Below are 27558 nucleotides of genomic sequence, written 5' to 3'. Positions count from 1 at the left end.
CTGCTCCCTGGAGTGCCCCCGCAGCAGCCAGTTGTTGAGGTAGGGATATACCTGTACCTGTCTCTTGCGGAGAAAAGCCATGACAACCGACATGTACTTGGTGAACACTCAGGGGGCCGTCGACAGACCGCACGGGAGCACCATGAATTGATAGTGTTTGTGGTCAACCACAAACCTCAGGAAACGCCTGTGGGCCGGATGAATGGCAATGTGAAAGTACACATCTTTCATATCAAGGGCGGCGTACAAGTCTCCCGGATCCAGAGAAAGTATGATCATGCTCAGGGAGACCACATGGAACTTCAACATCACCATAGGTCTCATAGGTCTAAAATGGGTCTGAGACCCCCCATTTGCCTTGGGGATAAGGAAGTATCAGGAGTGGAATCCCTTGCCCCTTAGCTCCTGCGGAACCTCCTCCACTGCCCCTATGGCAAGGAGCGATTGCACCACCTGCATAAGGAGTTGCTCGGAGAAAGGTCCCTGAAGAGGGATGGGGAAGGGGGGTGGGAGGGAGGGGATTAGCAGAACTGGAGAGAATATCCCACTCCTACCCTCTGGAGCATCCAGTGGTCCGATGTTATTTGTGACTAAGCACAGTAGAAGTGGGACAGATGATTCAGGAAGCACGGGGAAACATCTGGTAAAGTGGCTGGTACACTGCCTTCAGGCGGACTTTCAAAATCCTTGTTTGGAGCCCAATGATGGCTTGGTGGGGCCCTGTCCCTGCCCTGAAGGCAGGTTTGAAGGCTTGAAGCTGTTATACTTACCCCTATGGCAGTAGGAGTCCTGCCTCGGGCAAGGCTGATTAAGCCCCAGCAACAGCAACACATGACTTATGAGGAGAGGCTGAGGGAACTGGGATTGTTTAGTCTGCAGAAGAGACAAATGAGGGGGGATTTGATAGCTGCTTTCAACTACCTGAGAGGTGGTTCGAGAGAGGATGGTTCTAGACTATTCTCAGTGGTAGAAGAGGACAGGACAAGGAGTAATGGTCTCAAGTTGCAGTGGGGGAGGTTTAGGTTGGATATTAGGAAAAACTTTTTCACTAGGAGGGTGGTGAAACACCGGAATGCGTTACCTAGGGAGGTGGTAGAATCTCCTTCCTTAGAAGTTTTTAAGGTCAGGCTTGACAAAGCCCTGGCTGGGATGATTTAATTGGGGATTGGTCCTGCTTTGAGCAGGGGGTTGGACTAGATGACCTCCTAAAGTCCCTTCCAACCCTGATATTCTATGATTCTATGAACAGCAGCAGTAAGTGTTTGCGCTGGGTAGCAGGCATGTGCATCCCCAGCAATGTCATAGTTGCCCTCAAGTCTTTAAGGCTATGCAGCCTAGGGTCTGTTTGGTCCAAAAACAGCCCTGTGCCCTCAAAGGGTCTGTTGAACTTCCGGGGGTTAGCAGGAAGCTTGGAGTCACAAGGTCCTCATGACCACCCCAGAGAACATGGTATGGGCCGCTGAGTCAGCCAGCTCAAGGGAGGTCCTCACTATCGCTTCCCCCTCCTCAACAATGGCTGAAAATTCCAACCTTAACTCAGTGGGGAGCAATTCCTTATACTTGATCATAGACTACCAAGAATTAAAGTTATACGTGCTGAGGACAGCCTGTTGGTTGGCTATCCTCAGCTGGACGCCTCCAGCAGTATAGACCTTCCTTCAATAATAGGTCCATGCGTTTAGCCTCCTTAGACTTCGGGGCCAGTGCCTGTTGCCCCGACACTCCTTCTGATTTACTGCCAAGACCACTTGGGAGCAAGGGTGTGGGTATGAGACTAGGTATTCATAGCCCTTGGAAGGGACAAAGTATTTCTTCTCAACTCCTCTGGCGGTGCGTAGGATGGAGGCTGGTGTCTGCCACTGGGTCTTATTAGTGCTTTGGATGGTCTTTATTAATGGCAGCGCCACCCAGGAAGGCCCTTCTGGGGCAAGAATGTCCACCATTGTGTCCTCTGCCTCAACCACTTCCTCCGCGTGCAGGCCCACGTTGCGGACAATGCAGTGGAGTAGGTCTTGGTGTTTCCTGTGGTCAATGGGCAGGGGCCCTATGGCTGACACTCCTGCTACCACCTCATCGGGTGAGGAAGATGAGGTCACCAGCAGTGGTACAGGGTCCTCCTGGCCCTCGAGCAGCCTGGGTTGCTCTTGGACTACACCAGGCTCCATCACTGGCTCCTCAGGGGCTGATGTCTTGTGAGGTGCCGGCAGGTTTTGGGCAGGTTTCATGCCCACCTCCTCAGTCTGTGGGATTGGCCTGGAGGGAGCCTCTTCAGCTCCCTGCGTAGCAGGTCTATCCTTAGGTGACTGGGAAGGAGGGCGTCCAGAGGTCACTGATCTAGATCCTCTGGAAGGGGTACCCTGGGCCTGATGGTAAGCCCAGGGGGTCCAAAAATGCCATTGTGTGGGAGGTTGACACTGTGGCTGCCAAGCCACACGCATGTTCCTTCGGCACCTGGAGTCTCTATCAGACTCTGAAGAGCCCAAGGACGAAAACCCCATCGGTGCCGAGACCCCATGGGTCAGCCATCGGTGCTGCAATGATCTTGCCGATGACCAGTGCCAACGGTCTGGTGAGGGAGACTGGTGCTGCCTTTCTGGTGCCAGCAATCAGCTTGCTGGTGCCACTTGTGCGAGCATTCTGGACTGGTGCCAATGCATGCTCAGTGCTGGGGAGATGGAGCACCGTGCCCCCAGTGCCAGATGTGTTCCCGCTGATCACAGCGCTGGGGAATGATGTGGCTATGGTGATCGGGAGCGGTTCCAGGCATGCCAGTCCAGTGACTGAGAGCGCTGCATCATTGCGGGCTTGGCTCTGGACAGTGTTGGTGTCACCAGTACCGGAGACTTGTACCGCAGCATGCCCCAGAGCCCTGAAAGTGGTGAGGAGATGGGAACCATCCTGCTCACACCCTCTATAGCAGTGTTTTTCAAAGTTCAGGTCATGACCCAGTACTGGGTCATGGCATGTAAGGCACTGGGTCACCTTGCGGAGAACCCAGGGACCCTAGCGGTTCAAAGTCCCGTCGGCAGTGCTGCCTGGCTAAGGCAGGTTAGTCCTTACCTGTTCTGACACTGCGCTGCGCCCCAGAAGTGGCCAGCAACAGGTCCAGCTTCTAGGCAGAGAGACCACAGGGCTCCGGGTGCTGCCCCTGCCCCAAGCACCAGCTCCATATTCCCATTGGCTGGTTCCCAGCCATTGGGAGCTGGAGGGGAGGGGCGGTGCCTGTGGGCAAGAAGGACCTAGAAGCAGGACCTGTTGCTGGCCGCTTCTGGGGTGCAATGCGGTCTGCAGTGCCAGGACAGGCAGGAATCCTGCCTCTGCACCCCGGCTACACCACTGATCAGGAGCTGCCAGAATTAAGTCCATGTCCCCAACCCCACACCCCTGCCCTGAGCCCCACCCCAACCTGGAACCCCTTCCTGCACCCCCATACCCCTCATCCCCATCCCAGAGCCCACATCCCCATCCCAGAACCCTGACCCCCTTCCACACCCCCTGCCCCAGCCCAGAGCCCCCTGCCACACCCTGAACCCCTCATTCCTGGCACCACCCCACAACCCTCATCCCAACCCTCTGCCCCAGCCCCTCTCACACCCCAAACCCCTCATCCCCCGCTTCCTGGGGTCACGGGCATCAATTTTCTTCAAGTGTGTCCCCAGAAAAAAATTTGAAAACCACTGCTCTATAGCAACTAACTATAACTACACTCTTCAGAGTAACAGCCGTGTTAGTCTGTATTCGCAAAAAGAAAAGGAGTACTTGTGGCACCTTAGAGACTAACCAATTTATTTGAGCATGAGCTTTCGTGAGCTACAGCTCACTTCATCGGATGCATACCGTGGAAACTGCAGCAGACTTTATATATACACAGAGAATATGAAACAATACCTCCTCCCACCCCACTGTCCTGCTGGTAATAGCTTATCTAAAGTGATCATTAGGTTGGGCCATTTCCAGCACAAATCCAGGTTTTCTCACATCCCCCCCACCCCCATACACACACAAACTCACTCTCCTGCTGGTAATAGCTCATCCAAACTGAGTGGTCAGTTTGGATGAGCTATTACCAGCAGGAGAGTGAGTTTGTGTGTGTATGGGGGTGGGGGGGATGTGAGAAAACCTGGATTTGTGCTGGAAATGGCCCACCTTAACTATCATGCACATTGTAGGGAGAATGGTCACTTTGGATGAGCTATTACCAGCAGGATAGTGAGTTTGTGTGTGTGGTTTTTGGGAGGGGGGTGAGGGAACCTGGATTTGTGCAGGAAATGGCCCAACTTGATTGTCATGCACATTGTGTAAAGAGTTGTCACTTTGGATGGGCTATCATCAGCAGGAGAGTGAATTTGTGTGGGGGGGTGGAGGGTGAGAAAACCTGGATTTGTGCTGGAAATGGCCCAACCTGATGATCACTTTAGATAAGCTATTACCAGCAGGACAGTGGGGTGGGAGGAGGTATTGTTTCATATTCTCTGTGTGTATATAAAGTCTGCTGCAGTTTCCACGGTATGCATCCGATGAAGTGAGCTGTAGCTGACGAAAGCTCATGCTCAAATAAATTGGTTAGTCTCTAAGGTGCCACAAGTCCTCCTTTTCTTATAACTACACTAATACTACAAAACAATAAACCGATAAGAATAAGTAACTAGGCTAAGGGAGCACCTGCAAAGCAAGCGAGAGATTGTTCCAATACTGCCACGAAAGGGAAGAAGGAACTGAAGGGGTTGTTAGGGTCCTATATTGGTGCCACTCGAAGGGGCTCCCTAGCTGACCTGACAGGAGCTGCTAAGGGAAAAGGTTTCCAACAACAGTGCACACGGCCCACACACACCTGATTGGAATAGATGTGAACAAGCACTTGAAGAAAAAAAAAATTTTCAGTTTCTGTAATATTGCAGATATCAAAACTAACTCAGCCCCTCACACTATCAGACTGAAAGTACATTCCATTTAAAAACTATCGAGGCAAACAACATGCAAATGGAGAAGCACCAACCACATTAGTTTGTATTAATTTACAGAAGGCATAAGTGCAGTTTCTGCTAGAGATACATGAAGCCTCAGGCCTAACATTGTTAGTTTTTGTATTGCTTCTTAATGTAGTAAATAATAAACACATGAAAAATGTACTGGGCCAAGTACAATTTACTAGTTTCAGATAAGTCAGTCTTATCTTGTAATCTCTTCAAATCAGGGAGTTTTCATATATGTTTGGACAGCTCCTATTTTATAGGTGATAGCCACAAGGACCCAAGAAATTCACACCAGGGTGAGAGTACCATATATTTTCTATAATGAAAGACCAGCAGGGGTTTCTGTGCTTTTATTGCTAGTCATATTTATCTACATCTGCAAATCCTCTTAATGGAGACAGCTTATACCAGCAAAAGTTACTTTATTTGTAAAAACAGTAGTTTATACAAGTTTCCCAAACAAAATAAAGGTACAGCAAGCAAGAGGACTTTACTTGCATGACTGCACCTACACTGAGTCTACGTTGGTTATGGAAGTGACATTTTTCTCCATGCTCCTAACCAATCTGTATGCTAGCAAAACTTACCTATAAACCTGGCCTTAGAGTGAAGTGAGGGTGGATAGATACCTCCCTACCTAACATGGTTCTTCTAAACCGTACTGCTTCCTCTTTGTGGAGTTCCAGTATAATCTTAAGGAATTAGTGGGCAGCTGGTATTTTCAGTTAAGTTCAGTTAGTGCATAAGAGATGACGGATACTATGCACTGACTGCACAGCCAGTGGGGTGTGGAGAAGTTTGTACTGCTCTCTCTCTAACATGGAGAATTCTGTAGTGAAAAGAGTAATTCAGCTCCAATACTCATTAAATTCTATTTCTCAGGTGAAGTTGCCAACAAGGGAAACAAGCTTGTTAACTACTATTTGAGTTTATGATGTGGAAAGATTGTAAGTGAACATTCAAAATGGTAGCTTGTAACTAATCATGTTGGCTAATAAGAGATCACTTTGCCCAACCATTTTTTTAAACTATGGGAGGAGGGAGAGAAGTAAGCAGATATCTATGCAAAATCCATTGTCCATCCTGCATTTGAAAGATACTGGTGACATCTCTTGGACTGAGGACATCTTCCAAGCATCAGCTGGAAAAATCACTTTCTGCAATTCTAGTCCCCTGAATTTAAGATGTAAACAAGTTAGTATAAATAAAGCAAATGTAACTCAAATTGGTAAGTTTAATATAAAGCCTTATGTTACAGATAGCTTAACACAAGCCTATATTACAGTTTCAATACACTAATCAAGGGGACTATTCAAGTGCTTTACTGGATCAGACTCTAAAACAGAAACTGCATGTAGTAGCTATTTTGAAGTTCACCATTTATTTAATTTAGTATTTGATTTCAGTTTTCCAGTTCAGCAAATCTGTTACACATCAATACATACCCCTCATTGATCATCATTTTTATGTTTTCTTTTAGAGCAAGAATGTAAATTGGGTGAATTTTTAAACTATTTAGCTTATAATGGGGAGAGGGGTCACCATGGCTAGACATCCATTATAAGGTTATTAGTATGTTAAATCCATTCCCTAATTAGTATTCAATGTAACATTTGAACAAAGAAAGAAAAATATTTACAATGCAAAACCAACCAACACTACATATTTGCTACAAAGCTTAAGAGAAAAATTTATGAAATACAAGTGACAGTTTAAAGTTCTCTCTCAAATAAAACAGAAGTTTGCACTATACTTGATTCTGCAACTGCTGTACTCCAAAATAAGCCATATGGAATTTGCTTGAACAGTCTTAAAACCATTGAGTTATAAGCCAGCTCTGTATATTTAACAGAATACACCAATTGCAAAACCAGGAATGAATCAAAATTTGTAAATCCTTCCCCACTAAAGTTACTGCTCTTCTTGCTCTTCCAGATGAATAATGGGTTCTTGTAGTGCACTATTCTGTCTGTAGATAAAGGCATTGTTTACAGCTCCGAGTTCTCCCAGCTGTTCAAGCGAACCAACACAAGGATCATGATCCTTTAACATATCTGGTAGCTTGCACAACTTCTCCTGAAGGCGACGAGAACGCCTCACAGGGGTCAAGAATTTTATATCTTTAACAGCAGAGTCATTTGCCTCACACTGCATCTTTTTCTTCACACTTCAGAAAAGAGAAAAAACAAAAAACACATTTGTGTATTAAAGATGTATATTGAGCCACAGTTAGTCTTACTGTCTTTCTATGGAAACATCCACATGAAAGCCTGTCAGAAACTATACAAACATGCTTCCTGCTTTAGCCAACTGTACCCTCCCATTCCCCCATCCGCAGCAAAGAGAGAAGATAATGACCACATGCAATGCCCCCAGAAGCTAAATCCAGAGAAGTTTGTTTTAAGCACTAAATTCATTTTGCCCCAGGATAGAGTTCTTCTCCACTACGTCCGCTTGCCAAGAGTTATTCCAAGCAAACACATATATCCGCCTGACTTCTCCCTAAATCCTCCAGAGTGTACAGCCTTCTACACCAGGCATACAGCAATACAGGTTCCAAAGCTGGGCAGCACTTGCCCAAAATACATTATGTACTTGTGGGATCTTGAGCACGGGAAGCTCTGCTTTGTAGCGTTCAGGGTAAGTATCCTAGGCTCTTCAGTGTTAACCCCGAGAGGAAAAGACTTAAATTTTGTGACTAATAAGATCCTCTTAAAGGTGTGGAGACAATTGATATTTATGCCAAAAGAAAAGCCCAGACAGATGGCTTGTGTCAATTTGAAAGATTTGAGTTGTGACAGGCCTATAAAAGAGTCTTTCCTTTAGATGTAAAGCTTTTCTCCACCCATTCATCCCAATGGTGAAAGGAGAAGCAGCCCTCAAAAGATTAGACTCTTGGAATTCCAGTTCCAAACTGGATGTTCACTAGGCTAGGACGTTTGATTTGTTGCAGTTGTGATGCAAATACATATCATGGTTTCCCCAGACACTGTGGAAGAGCAGGAACTTTAAGATTACCATAAGTGATCTTACCTTTCTAAGTATGGAGTGGTTGACAAATTGTATTTAATTAAATAAGACCCCTCCTTTTCTTTTTCAGGCGTCTTAAATTCTAAGTTTGCATCTTTTATTGTATCTTCAGTTTTGTAGTTTGCAGACTTCTTACTTTGTTCTTTGTACTTTGTTCTATGCTTTTTACTTTCTTTAGGTAAGGTCTCTTGTCTTGGCTTCAAGGATGAATCTGTTTCCTCTTTCTTGATGACTTCATTGCTAATCTCCGCCTTCTCTTCATCATCCAAGTTGAGCTCTTTGAAGACTTCCTCTACATTCTCTACTGAAGAGTTAGCTTCTTTGTTGATAACCTCTTCCTTCACACATTCCTCTGAAAGTTACAAAGTTAGAAATAGGAACACAGTCATGATTAGTTGCAATTAAGGATCTAGTAACTAGCATCAGAGTGTAAAACAAGATACAAAAGTCAGTGGTTTCACCATGTTCTTCAGTAGCCAGTAAGGGGTATCTTTGAAATTCTACAGCTTCTGCACACCAAACCATTTTTACAACAATCTATTGCACAATAGCATTTCATAGGCCTTAGTTTTACCTAGGTTGCTAAAACCACATTTTCCCCACAAGCAAGGTGAATCACCACAAACCACAATGGCCTAAATTTCCAAAGGCAAATAATGATTTGGAACCGTCAACTTGACCTTCCTGAAAGCAACCTGATTTTCAGGTGGCAGGTGTATAGTACTTTTTGAGGAAAAAAACCACCACACTAGGCACCTTTAATTCACCATACTGGATGATTCCTCAGCAGGAATTTGCAGGTAGTTGCTGATACCTTTGTGCCACTCAAGACAATCTGCTACAGTTACTGATTTTAGCCCCTGACCTTTTTGAAACATTTGAACCTCAGGCTGACCCCTGTCTGCCAGTGTCACTTGTCACTATTGGCAACATGCTAGAAGCTGAGGAGGAATCAGTAAGTTTTAATCAAACTCTGCATTATATTTCAGACAATTTGAAGTTTAGACACTAAACAGATCAGCTTCCACACCACACGACTGAATGAGATAGGGTGAAAAGAAAAGGAGGACTTGTGGCACCTTAGAGACTAACCAATTTATTAGAGCATAAGCTTTCATGAGCTACAGCTCACTTCCTCAGATGCATATCGTGGAAACTAGCCTGCTGCAGTTTCCACGATATGCATCTGAGGAAGTGAGCTGTAGCTCACGAAAGCTTATGCTCTAATAAATTGGTTAGTCTCTAAGGTGCCACAAGTCCTCCTTTTCTTTTTGCGAATACAGACTAACACGGCTGTTACTCTGAAACCTGAGATAGGGTGCACGCTGTTTTTTAAAAAGTTTAACACATTTTATTCAGTGTCAGATAACCTTAAATTAACAAAGAAATAGAGTATTCAATCTTACCAACAACTGACTTTGGAAGATTATCAGTATTCTTCATAATGTCTGCTACTGTGTGTCGTAACTCATCCTTAGGCTGGAAGAAAAGTTGTTTCCATTAATGGCCCATAAAGTCAGCTCTGAGAGACTGATTTTATAGTCCCTACTTATTTTTAATTTCCACATTAAACTCTAGAATAACTAAGGTGATGCAGACTGCATCACCTTAAGTTATATTATGAACATTACAGTTGGTTAACTGTATTATAAACAGGCTTAGAACAATTAGATTTTTATTGGTAAATGTTGATTTCAACAAACATGCATGCATGCACGCACACACACAATGATGAAAAATATTTCCATCAATCACAACCAAAATTTACAGACAGGCAAAGTCAGAAACATGCTGGTTGAGAACTTAAATCAAACTAAGGATATTTGCTGTATATATTTTGATATGTGATGTTTACAATTTATATTTTTAACAATTACAAAGCTTTAACTTTTTGAATCACAGCATCCACTGTCATTAAATAATTTTCCCCCCAATTTCCCGCAAATGGAAAATTTAAACCCAAAACAAAACCAACTACTGAAAATGTAAGTGATAAAAAACTGAAAAAAATGCTTAAACATAAAAAACATTCTGCTAAGCCTAATTATAAATCCATATGTTAATGGAGTTTGAAGATGAGTCAAAGTGTGCAAGCAAAGACTGCAACATCAACTTTGCCACACTGCACAGGATTCATCCTGTACAATGTGGTAGCATTACTGTTCCTGCTAGAACCTGAATTTTTGCATACAAGTCGGGTTTCTTTTGCAACCTTAATGTTAGCAAATCCTATAAATAAAAGTAAAAGTAATATTAGAAGTTAGAGACAAGGTGGCTGAGGTAAAATTGTTATTGGATCAACTTCTGTTGGTGAGAGAGAGAAGCTTTTGAGCTACACAGTGCTCTTCAGGTCTGGGAAAGGTACTCAGTGTCACAGCTAAATACAAGAACAATCTGGTAGATATTTTAAGGCAGTGGTTTTCAAACTGTGGGTTGCAACCCAGAACTGGGTCATAGAATGGAAGGGACTGGGTCATGGCAGCTCTGGTCAGCACCACTGACGGGGCCGTTAAATGTCCCGTCGGTGGTGCTGCCCATCTAAGGCAGGCTAGTCCCTACATGTTCTGACACCGCACTGTGCCCCGTTAAGTGGCCAGCAGCAGGTCCAGCTCGTAGGCGGCACCCCTCCCCCCCAAGGGCCTCTATGCACTGTCCCCACTCTGAGCACCGGTTCCCTGCCAATGGGAGCTTGGGGGGGAGGGCAGCACCCCCCACAGGCAAAAGCCATGCGGAGCCGCACCTACTGCTGGCCACTTCTGGGGCACAGCGTTGGCCATGGTGCCAGGACAGGCGGGAAGCCTGCTTCTGCACCCAGCTGCACTGCTGATCGGGAGTCACCGGAGGTAAGCCCGCGTCCCACCTCCAAACCCTTAGCCCCCTCCTGTACCCCAAACCCCTCATCCCTGGCCCCACCCCAGGGCCCTGACCCACTCCTGCACCCCAACCCTGAGCCCCTCCTACACCACAAACCCCTCATCCCCAGCTCCGCTAGGTCATGGGCATCAATTTTCTTCAACTGGGTCACCAGGAAAAAAAAAAAAAAGTCTGAAAACCACTGTTCTAAGGAATTATTCAAGGTGAAGTGGCCCGTAAACACTCCTGTAGTCATATGACAAAAAGGGAGGGTTAGTGGGTTACAGATTGTTGTAATGAGCCATAAATCCAGTGTCTTTATTAAGACCATTATTTTTAGTGTCTAGCAAAGTTATGAATTTAAGCTCCCAGGCTCATCTTTAGAACCCACTAACTCCCCCTTCTTTGTCAGAGGGCTACAGGGGCCTTAGCAGGACACTTCACATTAAATGATCCCTTCGAACAGTGGTTCTCAACCTTTTTTCATTTGCAAACCCCTAAAAATTTTTGAATGGGGGTGCAGACCTCTTTGGAAATCTATTGTCTGTATATATAGTTGAATTCTGTTGAGTCAGTTTTCAGTCTAAATCTTTTGCGGCCTACGTCAAAGGCAGAGGTCCCCAAAGTGGGGCGCACCCCCACCACAGGCCTTCCGGGCGGCACGGTGAGTCTGGGCCAGCCCCCACAGGGGACAGGGAGGGACCACCCTCCCACGCTCGCCAGCCACAGCCTCAGCTCCCACCCTCGTGCTTGGCCCCATCCCCAGCCTCAGCAGAGCTCCACTGCCAACCCTCACTGCGGCCTGGTTGCGACTTTGCTCCTGCCATCACCCCCAACCTTAGCCCCTAGCCGTGGCTCAGACTCCAGACCCACCCCTGCACCCCCAGCTTCGGCCCCCTTACCCTGTCCATGACATCCCCAACCCCACCCACCCTCCACACTCCAGGAGGAAGCATGGGGACGCAACCCTCAAAATTTTGGGGACCACTGGTCCAAGGGGTTGAGAATCGTAAGTAGTTAGCACATTCTGTTTGATCTTGTATTTAGCTGCAACTCTAAGTACCTTTCCCAACCCTGAAGAAGACCTCTGTGTAGCTTCAAAGCTTGTCTTTCTCACCTACAGAAGTTGGTCCAATAAGAAGTTATTACTTCACCCACCTTGTGTCTCTAATATCCTGGGATCAACACAGCTACAACAATATTGCATACATTAGAAGTTATAGTTTTTCATTATTTTTTCTAGAAGTAATTGTTGATGCTCATTTCTCTCCCCTTGAAAGTAATAGTTGCTGTTTACTGAAGTTGCAGCATAAATGTAAAGAGATTCACAATTGCAACAAGCTTATGAAGCTTATACAGCTTGTATGTTTAATTAACTAATTCAATATAAGTGAGCCACCCCTTTTACTAGAAGCAGCCAGTGTTAATATATAGAACAGGGATAGTCTATTTTTTGTCAAGGTCCAAATTTCTTGGTCAAGGTATAGTCAAGGACCAAACTCCAGAGAAAATGATTTTTATAAACAATATTGATAATAAAAAGATTTCAGGGTCCATTCAAAAGCGCCTGGTGGTCTGGATTTGGCCCGCGGTCAGCCCATTGACCCCTGATATAGAAGTTCTTCTGTATGCACCAGTTTTTACATCCATCACGCCTTTTCACTGGGAAAGGCCCAAGATTCCACTTCTCACCTGTGCTCCTGCCAGAATAGCCTCCTCGTAAACAGCAATGATCTTTTCAATTGGGCCCAGCTGTTCAAGACGCATGCGACACACCCAGTATTTTGCAAGTTTTTTTGCATCTGGAACACTCTGAATCAGTTTTTCCAGCATTGCATGTACTTCATCCCCAGGAAAACCCTAAATATTTACATAAAATGACAGGAAGACTCAATCCTAATAAACATATTCCAAGGTAGTGACTATACAATTGTTACTGAAAACTTGTATTTGCTTCTCTTTTTTCTAGTGACCCTGATTAAATTGGTAGTTATGAAAAATATTTAGTGCGAACTATTGTTGAATGTGCTACAATCACTATCTCATCAGGATGTGCTATTCATTCACCTAGTCTTCAAAATGAAACTTTTGTCTGTACAGAGTGTTAGGAAATAGGAGATAATTTCTCTTCTCCAAGTTCTAGAAGTGTCACTTTTTAAAGGTAACTTTTGTAAAAAAGTTCAATAAATTAAAGCAGCAGCAAGTGGACTATGGAATTACTACCTTTCCTTTGATACTGAGCACCACATAAAAGTCAACTCTAGTGTGCATCTTGCTTCCTAAATCAGGTGGTTGGTACTTGGGGCTGAATCACACAAGCCCTCAGAATATGAAATTACTATTGAGATCAATGGGAGTTCCACACACTAAGGGCATACAGGATCATGATGTTAGTATACAACAAAATGAATACCTGTTCTGTTAAATGCAGACATTCTGCAAGAGTTTTGTTGACATTTTCACTGAATAATCCTTGTTCATCCTCTTCTACTATGGTAGCCCAGAAAGACTCAACTGGTTCTTTTGGAGTTTCTTGTGATGCCTGTGTCTCAGGCGGGGCTACTTGAAGCACAGTAGATGGTGGCCTCTTTATCACTTTTCCTTTGGTTACCTTCCATTCAGCCAGACGAATTCTGCATTTAAGTAAATCAGTATATTAGCATCTGTTGTAGAATAGCTTATTTTTCACCATATATACACAAGGATTAAGATTAGGGCCAGTCAACATAAGTCACATAAAAACATATTTTGAGGGTAGATGAGGAAAATTCTTAAAGAATTCTTAATTATCACCTCTCTCTAAACATCAAGCCATGCATCTATTACCTATGCCTTGATAGGAGCCTTTGAAACCCTTGATGCCGCTACTTCTATCTGCTAGAGATGTTTATGATCAGCAAGTTGAGACACTTCTATCTTCTCTTATCTAACAGCAGCAAAAAATTGAGGGTACAAAAAAAAAAAACTAACAAAAACCCACCATCAACCCTGCTTTTCCTACATAGTGCAGAGAACTGCTTCTAAGCTACTTGGATGGCCCCTTAAGTCTAGAGAACAAAAATTTGAACTGAGTTTATACTTATGAGAAGCACTAGACTGAGTCCTAAAGACAGAATCCCTCTATCCACAGAACAGGCAGAACATATGGTGTGGTAGTCCAAGTTCCCCACCATAGCAGGCCTGGGTCCTATTTCAAAAGGGCCATTTCTTAAGAGTATAGGTCAGACTCTAGCCCCATTTGAATCCTTTGGCTTCATGCTGAAACTGCCAATTATTGCTAAATTATAGATACCTACTGGGATGACTGCATCAAGAATGCCAATTCATTTCATACAAGACACCCGACAGCCATTAGTTGGTAACAACTGTCACTAATTATCTAGATTGGATTCAGATCTCTGATCTAGAGCTGGAAAACACTATTCTATTCATGAATGAAGCAATCTAGTTCTCTCCCCCCCATTACACACAGTTTCTAATAAATACTACACTCATTTCTACGTACATCATGCACGAAGCTATTTTTTGTAAGTTGTTGGGTGTCTGTGGTTTGATTACATGTACACCAGTGGCAGATTTGCCAAGGCCAACACAAGAAGGCCTGAGACACTGGAGACGTGTTTCTCTGATACTGCAAAAACTACAAGGAAGCAGGACAAGTTGAGAGCCTAAAATGCTGCTGCAATTAATATTGGAGTTCTACTCAGTCTTAAATCTTGGTTTCTTCAGAGTCTGATGGCTTTCAACCATAAAAGGTAGTTTGCAGTTCTGAGCGCAAGAATTTCCATATATAAACTTACTAGTGGACCTAAAAGCAATATGAGCATATCCACTCACAGTTGAAACAAGTCTACTGAGAGCTGCTTAATGAGGGGGGCTGGAGGGGAAAATAATCTTTTAACACACCACCCACCCATAATTTGATTAATCCAGTTACCTTCTCTCTTCCGTTGTCTCTTTTGGCAGAACATATTTTCTGTTCCCAGCTTTTGAATCCTGGGTGGCCTTGGTCCCACAGGTTACAGAAACAGACTTCGCTGAAGTTCCTAATCTGACATCTCTGAGTGGAACCTCAGTTCTCTTTGCCGTAGGTACAGAAGGGGGCTTAGCATTGTGAAGAGCTGTCTTTAATGATGGTGGCCCACTTCTATCAGGCTTTCTTTGGACAGTCATATGATTTACAGACACTCTTGTGATTTGTTTCTCCTTGTTCTGGATGGACTTTGAGTGGGTACTATGAGAAGCCCTCACAGGTGGTCTCTTCTGGAAGGGCGGGGCATGTATAGGTTTAGTAGCACTAGCCAAATTTGTGGCTTTAATGTTATTTATGACTGCATTGTTGCTGCAGGTGGATGATGGTCTCACTGCTGGTTTGGTGGCAGGAGTTATAGGTTTCTGGTTTGCTAAAGAACTCTTTGCATCCTCATTTTCTAGTGTTTTTCGAAAGGAGTTTATCTTCGATGGGATAACCTTGCCGCAATATGAGCCAGGCACATGTTTCTTTGGCAGGCTGGCATCAGAGTTCTGATTGTCTGCAATCAGTTGCTTCTCTTTAATGTTTCTTTTGTGCAGGAAGGACTGACTAAATGACACACGGTAAGTAAGTTCATTTTTGGAAGCATTAATAGCTGAACAAAAATCTTCAGGACTGCAATTTGTTCCTACAGTTGAGTCTGTCAATATGGTGGTAGTTTTCAAGGTTTCATCCTTCGAAGAAGCTGTGCTTTTTTTCAGAGCGTTGCTTGGTTGAGTCCCTGGAGGTCTATTAGCATTTTCTTTATCTTCCTGAAATTAGAAGTAACATGAAGATATTAAAAATGCATAGCATAATATAAGTTGCTGAAATGAAATGCAGAAGCCTTCCAAACAGTTGTAGGCTTACAAGACTTGAGAAAATTAATACGGAAAGTTGGCCTTGAAGAAAATGGGGATGCATCACATCTACAAGGGAGTCAAACAAGGGGAATGTGAACTGTTATTTCTGCTTGCCACTGCAAAATCCTCACCCAAGCATTAAATAAGGATAAGAGGCCACTGTCTCTAGAATCTAGGGCAGGGGGGAGTGCACTGTAACCCCCATATTCATCATTTATATATAAATTGTGATATTTTATATAAAGCATGCTATGTGAGGCATCAGTGGAAAGGTTGTCAGAGAATATCAGGGTTGGAAGGGACCTCAGGAGATCATCTAGTCCAACCCCCTACTAAAAGCAAGACCAATCCCCAATTTTTGGGCCAGATCCCTAAATGGCCCCCATCAAGGATTGAACTCACAGCCCTGGGTTTAGCAGTCCAATGCTCAAACCACTGAGCTATCCCTCACCCCCTGTGATCTGCTGAAAGTCATGGTTCTATCTAAATATGTATATCATTAGTGTATATGAAGTTATGAGATTGTGTTGTATGGTTGTCACTAAAACATTCTGAGTTGGGGAATTGTCCAGATATTAGAACCCTAGAGACAAAGACAAGGTAGCTAACCAATGCCCAGGCGGGTGTCCAACAACTATCAGCTGCCATTGTCCAGCAAGGGAGCTACCATGCAATGACTTACTTGCACAAGGCCACACCCAGGGAATTGCTCAACCTTGCCTGGTGACTCAGCAATACCCACCAGACATGCCTGGACTTGTGTTCTCCAAGCACATGGACTAGGGGTATAAAGCAGAACATACTGGCCCCATGCTTGGCTTTTTCTCCTCCCCCCATATATGGTGCAAGCAACAAGGACACCGGCCGAGGTTTCAAGAGTGAAACCTGTGTACTATGAACTACAATATCCAGTAGGGGGAGAAAAACTGCTTAACCCAGAATGTTGTCCAGTCTAATAGGATTGAGAGTTTAGACTGCATGCTTATTTTATTTTGGTAACTAACTGACTTTTTGCCTATTACTTATAATCACTTAAAAAATCTATCTTTTTTAGTCAAACTTGTTTTTCTGTTTACCTTTACCAGTGAGTTTGCCTAAAGCGTGTGGTAAATCTGCTCAGGTTCACAAAGGCTGGCGTATATCAACTTTCCATTGAGGAAGTGGTGAACCAATTAATAAACTTGCATTGCTTGTCTTGAGCAGAGCAAGAGGGTATATTCCTGAGGTACAAGACTGGGGGGGGGGGGGGGGGGAGAGATTTGGCTGGTGCCTTACTCTGTGATTGCATGAATGTTCCCAGAGCCACTCATGAATCTAGCTGGGTGCAGAGCTCCACATGCAGTTGTGCTGAGGATCCCATCACACAGGGGCACGTGTACCCCTGGGCGTACAAAGAGTTCTTCCAGGGGCTACATCAACTCATCTAGATATATGCCTATTTTTACAATGGACTACATAAAAAGCACTAACGAATCCAGTACAAACTAAAATTTCATACAGACAATGATTTGTTTATATTGCTCTATATATTGTACACTGAAACATAAGTACAATATTTATATTCCAATTGTTTTATAATTATATGGTAAAAATGAGAAAGCAAGCAATTTTTCAGTAATCATGTGTGGGACACGTTTGTATTTTTAGGTCTGATTTTGTAACGGTAATTTTTAAGTGAGGTGAAACGCAGGGTACACAAGACAAATCAGACTCCTGAAAGGGGTACGGTAGTCTGGAAAGGTTGAGAGCCACTGGTTTAAAGTAATTCTGTCAAACATACAGCCTGCAGGTCAGATTCAGACTGTGCAGAATCTAAGTTTTGATTCTTAAAAAATGTTTTTAGCCCATACGACTGTAGAGATTGCCTTCCAGACGATGTTACTCCTGCTGGAATTCTGTGCCAGAAAATTAGAAATTTTGCAGCGAATATTTTAAAATTCTGTACATTTTATTTGTGAAAACACCACAATATAATCACACCAGTTTCAATTGGTTTTGGTCAATTATTTCAAAATACCTGTCAACAAGTATGTCAAACAAAACAGACAACAAAAATGATTCAGGAAATGTTTTTTGACAAGTAGATTCCTTACTAGACATTTTACAGAACTCTTGGTAATAATTCATTTAAACTACAATACAGAACCGTATTTCCTACACCCCTCAGAAGCAGTGTAAAGGCTTGGAGGAGTTGGGTAATGGAGGAGCTGAGGAAGAGGGAAGCAAATTGCTAGGAAGGAGCCTGGGTGTGAACTTGGAGGGTTGTTGGGTATGGGTGGGAAAAGTATGGAACAGGGTTTTGTTTTGTTTTTTTTGGGGGGGGGGTGATGGGGGCTAGTGGGGGAGAGCCACTGGTTTAAAGTAATTCTGTGCCCTCACCCAGCCACTCCCATTTCTATGTAGCTCTACACCCCCAACACCATGTGTCTGTGCCCCCACCCAGCCACTCCCATCCCTATGTCTCCCTGTGCCCCCACCCCATGTGTCTGTGCCCCAACCCAGCAACCCTGTATCCCCTCATCCTCATGTGGCTGTCCCCCCCACCCAGTCACTCCCATCCCTATGTGTCTCTGCACCTCCCTCCCCCCTGTGGCCCTGTGCCTCCACTCCCATTCAGCCCCTGCCCCAGTCTGTCCTCCCCCACTAGTCCCCATCTCCTGACAGGGCCTGCTGGCAAGATAGTTCTCTTCCCTCACTGGCAGAGAACTGCAGCTTTGTTCTGTCACCACAGCACCCTCTGGTGGTAAAAAGGCAGAACGGCAGCAACATTCTGGCAGAAGCTTTTTTCTGTGCAAAAAATTAGAAATCTGCGGGGCTCAATTATGCGTATATGGAGTGGCGCAAAATTCCCCCAGGAGTAAGACATGAACTGAGTGTAAACCAATGTCACATCCTTTCCCTGAGGCAGTAGACAGCCCAAAATGGCAACTCGGGTTCAAACACCCCATCACCTAGTAATCCTACTGGAGAATCAAATACAACATTAACTATTTCATTGCTGACTATTTTAGCAGATGAAATGGAAAAGGTGGTGGGGAGTGAAGGCCTCCAAAAGTTGGAATTGGAAGTTGCTGCAAGGAGGGAAGTACAGAGGGAGAGAAACAAGGGTAAATAGCTGTGGCCTAAAGGGGAGTATATGTTTCTTACTGAATGTGACAATAAGGTACTGAATAAATAAAAAGTTTAGTTACTACATACTGTGTTCTTCCCTTGGTCTTTGTGCAAGCCATCTCCTGACATTAGTAGGAGAGTCCTTGTAGGTTGAGGGGAATATGAAGTTCTGAATTTATATCCCAGCCCACAGATTATTAAATATGGAATCCAACTCTCTCGTCCAAATGAGTTTGACAGCCCTGCTCTACAGTAAATGATTTAGTGCAGCAATCAGCATGTTTAAGATGAAGTTGGAAGATCCAATGAGTTTGATGGTAAAGATGCTCTCTCTAAAATGTAAGTCAACTCTCATTCTGGGGCACTAGCCTTTTTCTCTTTTTGAGACACTAACTTTTTTCTAGGTCTTTTTTTAGGATTTTTTTTTTGCAGAAAACACAGATGAGAGAGCATAGACTACAAAAAAATTAGCTTTTAAAAAGTTTATTTCAAGGATCTCATTTTACCAATTAGAGGGACATGACATTTAGGGCCATAAGGCATGCCTTGTTTGAGAAAGGCAAGCCCCATGCAGCATCATAAGAGGCCTTATAGATTTCACACAACTGTCTGGAACCTCATGGGCTGTGGAGGGCATCACTAATTTTTAAAAAGCTCTTTTTATGCTGCATGAGATTTAGAAAGGAAGTTTTAGGACTTAACCAAGTTAAGAGTGTTCTTTCCGCACAGGAAGCGGATCTCTCTGAAACCCATCTTGTTCATCCTCTTATCAATGAAATATTGATGCCTTTCATCTACTCTAAGGGTTTCCTCGACTCTTCCCTTTGGTGGTTTTCTACAGCTCAAGTTCTCCCCATGGGGCAACTTCCTACCTAGCCCTCAGTTCCAACCTTCCTTCTTAATTTCATTCTGTTACTTCTAATTGTATTGTCTTGTTATATTAGTTCTACTCTGTGGTTGATGGCCTACACCTTTCAAATTGGAAATCCTGAAATTGTGGATGTATATTCTCATATTTTCCCCTTTTCCTGACAAGGCAGTTTTTGGAAAGGAAATTTAAATTTAAATTGTTCAATCTCCTCTTACAAGTTGTCCTACCAACAATCTCTGTGCGCATCAGATCTGGAAAGGCCATATGTAGTGATCTACAAGTGGGGAAAGAGCATTTTTAAACTCTAAGATTTTTAGCAGATTACTTCCAAACATCCTCAGTAGGTTTAGCAGTGCTTTATAACTATGAGAAGCACACACTTCACAATTATACCCATGCCACATTAATTTTTTATCAATGGCTTTTACTGTGATCCTGTTAAAGTGATGATAGAACTTTTACAGTAGAACTTTCCACTCCCTTAACAGCTAAAGAGATTTTGCTCAAACTTAAAAAAAAAAAAGAATACAAAGACTAAGCATGGAAAATGTCAGTCAAAAATTATTTCCTGAAGTTATGAGTATGTGAAGACAGGATATTATAATGGAATTTATTCCAGTTTGAATTATAGACGTCACAGTAAAATAATTCCATTAATCAGTCCCTTCAGTCTCTTAGTAGTCAGTTCAGAAGGTTTATTCTGTACTGGAGAAAAAAAAAATTGGGACACAGTATATTCATAAAGATTGCACTTCATAAGGCTCTGCAGGAGCACAGATTAAGATTTCGTTCACACTAACCAGTTAATCATTTACTGCTACATGCGTACAAGTTTTCATGTTGTGGAAGTCACTTATGTTAATGCTAAACAAAAAAAAGGTTATTTGAATTTGTAGCGACAAATTCAAAACAAGCAGTTTTACCAGTGTTTCTATCAGTTATGTAAAAGAAAAAAAGACCTCACACAGACTTACCATTTTCTGCTTCGCAGATTTTAAGACTTTTATTTTGTCTTCTGGTTTATCACTAGCTGCTTTCCCAGTTCTGTTATTGCTTTTTAAAAAAAAAGTCAAAAGCAAAGAGTTAAGAATAGCTAAAAATATATTTTGAATATATAATATAGTAACATTTCTGTACGTTAAACAAGGAAACCACCAAGATCTAACATTCATGGTTTCCACAAGATAGCATGATAGTAATTTTGTCCCAAAAGGAAATCTATTTCAGTTTGAATTTACAAATTAAAACCACTGCATAGAAATATTTCATGCCACAAGCATAAAACATGTATACCAGTTCCTCTTGCCAACACAGAAGAGAGACAGAGTTAGTAGCTATTATTTTTGCTTTAGAACAGTGGTTTTCAAACTGCAGGTCACAACCAAGTACTGGGTTGTGGAACGTAAGGCACTGGGTCACAGCAGCTCTGGTCAGCACCACCAACCAGGCCATTAAAAATCCCGGGGGCAGTGCTGCCCGGCTAAGGCAGGCTAGTCCCTACCTGTTCGGACGCAGCGCTGCACCCCGGAAGCAGGCAGCAGCAGGTCTGGCTCCTAGGCAGAGGGACCACAGGACTCCACGCTCTGCCTCTGCCCTGAGCACCAGCTCCGCACTCCCATTGGCTGGTTCCCAATGGGTGGTGGAGCTGCTTACGCGCCTCTGCCTAGGAGGCGGATCTGCTGCTGGCCACTTCTGGGGCACAGCGCAGTCCACGGTGCCCGGACAGGCAGGAAGCCTACCTTAGCACCCTCGCTGCGCTGCTGACTGGGAGCCACCCGAGGTAAGCCCGTGCCCTAATCCCCTGCCCCAGCCCTGAGCCCCCCCGCAAACCCGGAGCCCCTTCCTGCACCCCAAACACCTCATCCCCAGCCCTGACCCAGAGCCTGTATGCCCAGCTCAGACCCCCTCCTGCACCTCAACCCCCTGACCCAGCTCAGAACCCCCTCCCACACCCTGAACCCTCATTCCCAGCCCCACCTCACAGCCCTGACCCCCACACCCCAACCCTCTGCCCCAGCCCTGAGCCCCTCCCACACTCAGAGGCTTTTAGCCAGGACCATGATATAAAACTAAAGAGATTTAAATAATGTAACTTTTTAAAATTTGGTTAAGTGCTATTGATTGGTAATTCAGTTTCCCACAGCAAGAGTGTAAAGGGGTAAACTGGTCCCTTCCTGGTAGACAGATTTAATTAAACAAAGGTATTGACTCCACCTGATGTTTGTCCGCTTCTCCTGTATGAGCAATCCAGAAATGGCCTTTTTTCTCAACAAGTATTCTTCAACCTTTTGTCTTCTTTGTTCTAATGGATTAAAAGAAAGCTGAACATTTTTTAGTTATACACAAAATCCTTATTTCCAGCTCAACCCATTTCTAACAAATTTATAAGAATAAAATGAAATATGTTTAGGCCAATTTTAAACAAGACTCAAAACACAAATTAATAAATAAAGCCTCTGGCCCAGAGATTTGAAGAAAAAATTCTGACTATATATAAAAATCTTAATATCCACACACTGAGCAATTTTAGCATGATTTTCATTTAACACTTTGTACATATTCAAGCGTGGCTCACAGTCGGCGTTCTGCTAAATTAACCATTGAGCAAGAACCCCCAAGTCACAGTGGTGTTCTTTTATTCTCTGTGGCTGCCTCTACAGGGACTTTTCACCTCTTCTACTGTAGGTCTAGCGTTGGCGCAGTTCCATTTGCAGCAGCAACAATGAAGTGCTATCATAAAGGGCACAGAGGTGCTTATGCCAGCACTGAGGCTACAGACAGACAATACTGGTAAAAACCATCTGAAGAAGATCATTTTATATTTGTGCTTTTTTATCACCACCCAGATGTGGAATCAACAGTAGAACAAGCATGGAGAAATGTTTATTTAGATATAGTCTTACCATGTAAAAAGGCCTGAAAGGGTTGGTTTCTTTAAAAAAAAGAAAACAAAAAACACACAAAAAACCCCCAAACCATTTTTTACACCTCAATGAGACACTCAGGAATGTGAAGCCTTAATTTCCCTGTTTTTACTGAAGGAGTTGGACAACTGATGTAGACAGAATTCTCTCAGCCCCGTAACTGAAGGGACAGGGTGCTGAATCTTCAGTCAGGTTTCCCCCCTCTACACACAATTCAGTATTAAGGGTCTCAATAGAAGTCCCTTCCTATCTCAATCAGTTTTCACCCCCACAGTTTTTCCTAGTGTCATAACACTAGTAGCTCTCCAGTTATTGACAGAGTCATTCAGTAAGAGAAAAGTGAACAAAAACAAGTAGAATTATTATTATATTTTGTTGTTTAAAACTTTTCAGGCCTTTCAAAAATCTACTATAAAGTGAGAAGGAGAACAAACCTTGTACCCTGGCCCCTTTTTTTGTTCCCTGTATCAGAAGTTAAGGATGCAGTGTTCAGATTTTAAATCTGAATTCTAGACAATAGTGTGATGTGTTAAACTTTTAATCTAGGATTACAGTTTTAACAACCTAACATTCATTGTTAATATTTCACCTCTTGGTGCCATGTTTTGGAAGAATGTTTATACTATATAATATACACATTTATTTGGTTGCCTCTATCTGTGGAAGCCTTTAGTTAACACCAGCTGTTAGAGGCAGCTTGCTCCCCACTACAACTTCAGGTGACAGGTTAAAAATCTGCCTTTCACAGAACTGGTAAAGATTTTTCTAAGGCATAAGCTCCAGAGAAAAATTCCATTCTGTCTCCACCTGCTTTGCTATTTGCTTTCTTCTCACCTCCTGTCCAATGTGTTTAAAGTCTATTGAAAATAATACTGTGAAAGAGGAAAGGAAAGGCATTAAGGAAGATTTGGGATTCCACTATCACCAGTATGCTGATAACACTATGCTGATGTTTCTTTAGACCCAGGATTGGTCTGCACTAGAAAAGTTATACCAGTGTAATTATGGCAGTTAGGGGTATAAGGTTTTTATAAAAGTCCTAGTGTGGACTCCATTACATCGGAACAAAGGTGCCTTACACACAGTTGTGACAGCCTACCCTGTGTTCACACCATTGTAATATTGTTTGTACGGTAAAAGGTATGCCTAGTGATGTATTTGAAAACTTCAATTTGCTGGTCAGCATTGTCCTGATAAAATATGTTTGGCAACATTTGAGTTGTAAGATTCCCCTGTATGGTGTTATTAAAACACAGATTCCAAACCCCACAGCCCTGCCCAAACAGAAGGTGGCAAACAGGTTTATCCTAAGCAAAGAAAAGAATGTGTGCTTGCCTTCATTTGCATTTAAGCAGTAAATTAAATTAATCAAACAGGAAAGGAAGACAAAGGAAGTTCAAACAGGTGCAGGGGAAGAGGAGGGAACAGAAGGGAATATCCTCTCACATAGACTGTCTCCTGAGTCTCAGTTGGAAATGTTTTTCAAGAGGGGAACAAACAATAAAAAAGGACAGACATCCCAAGGCACCACTCTTTCTATCCTGCCTATCACATTTACTGCACCTGAAAAGACAAAGGAAGTAGCCATTGGATTCTGGGGGAGGGGTCCTGACCTAAAAGAGTTTGGTCAATAAGACTGCCGAAAGCATGTGATGAAAAGCTTTGCTTTGAAGCTAATAGTTTGTTAAAGTTAGGCACCAGTAACCATTTTATCTTTATTTTTCTTGTAACCATTTCTGACTTTTATTCTTCATTTGTACTCACTTAAAATCTCTTTGTAATTAAACTTATTTTATTGCTTTATCTAATCCAGTGTGTTCAAATTGAAGTGTCTGGGTAACTCCATTTGGGGTAACAAGTTATGCACGCATTACTTCCTTAAAACAATATAAGGGTCAATATAGTTGTACTGTCCAGGATACGGCTGGGAAGTACAGGACCTATTGGGGGGAAAATCTGGGACTGGGGGTATGTTCGGGTTACCCTGCAGTATAACCAAGGTTGTAAGAGTCAAGTATGACTGGCTGGCTCACTGGAGTACACAGACATGGCTGGAAGTGATTTACATACTGGATGCTTTTTGTCAATAGTCCAGGCTGGAGGCTACAGAAGCAAGGTATTGTAAAGGGCACCCCAGGTTACAGGGCAGGGGTGACACAGCCACTCAGTCTGCACTGTATAGCTTATTTTTCCCAAGCCAGAATAAAGCTATACTGGTATAACCACTTTTATACTGGTATAACTGCATCCACACTGGGGGCGGGGGGGGCGCCGCAGATGTGTTGTGAATTTTAAAGCAGCAAAACTTTCTAGTTTAGTTTGGTTATGAGAATGTCATGTGGGACAGTGTCAAAATCCTTACTAAAAATCAAGATATATCAAGTCTATGGCTTCCCTCCATCCACTAGGCTAGTAAGCCTGTCAAAAGAAGGACTATAGCCCAATCAAAGCATTTCAGTGGTCTCAACTTGTGGAAACTCAACATATCAAAAGGCAATACTGGTTGTAATTACAGAATGGGCTATTTGCTTATCAATTTTATTTTAATTTGTTTTATTCTTATAGTCAAGTAGTTGGTAAGGCCTCACTTGTCTTTTTCAGCATTTTAAATGTGAAAATTGTCTAGATAAATCTGAAATTCTATTAACAATTGACCAAACAAATACAAAATCATCCACGCTGGCAATTACAGACTATAAAGTGGGAAGGAAAAAAACCCTACCAACATGTAAATAAAACATTCTACTTAAAAATCCCCACGCATTTTATAAAACTTAGTCACATTTTTACCTACCCTGTTGAGAACATTTTCTTTTCTGACCAAGTAGGCCCTTCTTTTGCTACTCAAGTTTCCAATCTTGGGGCTCTCTTAAAATCTAAACTGTCTGTGGTGACCAGATAGCAGTATTGGTCAAGAGCAATTTTATATCTTCTTGCTTAAGAAGTTCTGATCTTTCCTTTCAGATAATGATCTAACCAATATCATACATGCCTCTCCTCATCTCTAGATTGGATTACTGCAATGTGCTCTAAATGGGGCTACACTTGAAGACAGGGAAACATCAGTTAATGATGATGATTGTAGCTGATCAGTCACTTAATAAGATTTTATACAGGAGCACATTATACTTGTACTCCAGAGACTGCGCTAGATTCCACTTCACTTCCAGGTGCTATTCAGGTTGTTGGTTTTGTTACATAAAGCCCATTATGCTGGGGCTCCCAGGTACCCAAGAAAAAGCCTCTCCCAGAGAGGTGAAATAATCTGGTATAGTCCCCAGATTTGAAGTTTGCAGACTGATCTCAGAGTGTCCTTACTGTGGAATTTGCTCCCCCCGCCCTTTAAATCTGACAGTGTCCCAAATTAGATCATCTTCAAGGCATACTTTCTCAAGGCCCTTTTTTGATTAAAAAGGAGGAAGAATTAGGATGAATTTAGCCATTTTGGGTTGCAGAATCAGTTTCTTTAACAAGGTATCTTTAAGGCACAACAGTAGTGGTAGTTAGTTGTGTATATGAAAGACGAGTCGGATTGTGCTGTCCCTGGAACGGTCACATGTTCACACTTGGGTTGGGGGGCCGGGAGAAGAGGGTTAAGAAGTTGACTCCGTGTAAACTAACCCGAGGTTTTCAAATGAACGAAGAGGCTACCCCCCTCCCCCCGCCTTCTCAGCCACAAGGGACGGACCCTGCCCCTTCCCCCGTGGCTCGTTTCTCTGGGTTGTGGGACTGTGGCTCGGTGGCCCCGGGACATGAGAGACACACGGCGGGTCAGGTGAGCCAGTCAAAGACACTGCGTCTCACCCACCTTGTCGGACCTCGGCAGCTGGGCGGATTTCAGACCCGGACTCGCCCGCAGGCCCGTCTCCCCCCGACGCGACACGCCGGCGGCTGGAAGCTGGAGGGAGGTTTCAGGGCCGGAGCCAGCTGCGGACGGGACGGGGCCCCCGAGCAGGGGGCGAGGGAGGGGCTGGGGCTCCCTCCTCCTGGCGGGGGGCCCTGGGCCCGCAGCACCGGGGGGCGAGCCCGGCTCAGGGGCGGCTCCACGGGCCCTGCCGGGCGCCTTTCAGCTGCGCCCCGCGAGAGGGGCCCGACGGGGGGGAGCGCGGCCCTTACCTCTGTAGGCCGGCTCGGCTCTCCGGGTGGCCGGGAGCTGCGGGGGGAGGCGGCCGCTCATAGCCGCGGACGATATAAAGGGAGGGAGCCACCGAACCGCTGCGACCACCAGCTCTGCCGTTTGAATTAGGCGGTCGGTACGGTAGCGCCTCCCGGATTGGCCCGGCTGCGGGACTTGAACTGGCCAATGGGCTCGCTCCCTGGGAGACGCGGCGCCTGACGCAGTGCGCATGGGCAGTACCACGGCCAGCGGGGCTGCTTGAGAGAGCTTTGAAACTAAACAGCTGCTGAGGGCTGGGGTGCTCCCAGAGCTACAAGATAAAAAAGCTGCAAAGCCCTCTACACCAACCTGCCACACAAAGGTGGACTACAAGCCGTCAGGAATAGTATCCCCGATAATGTCTAGGCAAACCTGGTGGCTGAACTTTGTGACTTTGTCCTCACCCGCAAGTATTTCACATTTGGGGACAATGTATACCTTCAAATCAGCGGCACTGCTATGGGTACCCGCATGGCCCCACAGTATGCCAACATTTTTATGGCTGACTTAGAACAACGCTTCCTCAGCTCTCATCCCCTAATGCCCCTACTCTAGTTGCACTACATGGATGACATCTTCATCATCTGGCCCCATGGAAAAGAGGCCCTTGAGGAATTCCACTGTGATTTCAACAATTTCCATCCCACCATCAACCTCAGCCTGGTCCAGTCCACACAAGAGATCCACTTCCTGGACACTACAGTGCTAATAAACGATGGTCACATAAACACCACCCTATGCCGGAAACCTACTGACCGCTATTCC

General features: G+C 44.0%; 1 protein-coding gene across 2 annotated transcripts; it reads right to left on the bottom strand.

Moving 5' to 3' along the window:
• Positions 1 to 6193: 6193 nt before the first annotated feature.
• On the bottom strand, positions 6194 to 26909 carry CKAP2 (cytoskeleton associated protein 2). Of its 2 annotated transcripts, none has more exons than XM_084617514.1 (9): positions 26754 to 26909; positions 21928 to 22015; positions 20688 to 20766; positions 14794 to 15641; positions 13270 to 13489; positions 12549 to 12716; positions 9410 to 9482; positions 8007 to 8355; positions 6194 to 7140 (listed from the first exon to the last, which is right to left on the bottom strand). In XM_084617514.1, exons 1-9 carry the CDS (start codon positions 26812 to 26814, stop codon positions 6885 to 6887), a joined length of 2142 nt encoding a protein of 713 aa, XP_084473640.1. In that variant the 5' UTR covers positions 26815 to 26909; the 3' UTR covers positions 6194 to 6884. The 2 variants fall into 2 exon arrangements, with proteins under 2 accessions (XP_084473640.1, XP_084473641.1); XM_084617515.1 differs by lacking the exon at positions 26754 to 26909 and adding an exon at positions 26446 to 26717.
• Between the last annotated feature and the right edge of the window lie 649 nt (positions 26910 to 27558).

This window comes from Lepidochelys olivacea (genome assembly GCF_965140295.1).
Source record: "Lepidochelys olivacea isolate rLepOli2 genome assembly, chromosome: 1".
NCBI lineage: Eukaryota > Metazoa > Chordata > Testudines > Cheloniidae > Lepidochelys > Lepidochelys olivacea.
The sequence above is the reverse complement of the archived record's forward strand: the minus strand, read 5'-3'. Positions and strand labels throughout refer to the sequence as shown.

Coding starts and splice junctions, on each gene's coding strand:
- CKAP2 (XM_084617514.1), bottom strand. CDS start 26,814: ATGAGCGGCCGCCTCCCCCCGCAGCTCCCGGCCACCCGGAGAGCCGAG. Junction 12,717..13,269: donor GTCTGCATTTAACAGAACAG/GTATTCATTTTG, acceptor GTAAATATTTAG/GGTTTTCCTGGGGATGAAGT. Junction 7,141..8,006: donor ACCACTCCATACTTAGAAAG/GTAAGATCACTT, acceptor TCTTTTCTGAAG/TGTGAAGAAAAAGATGCAGT.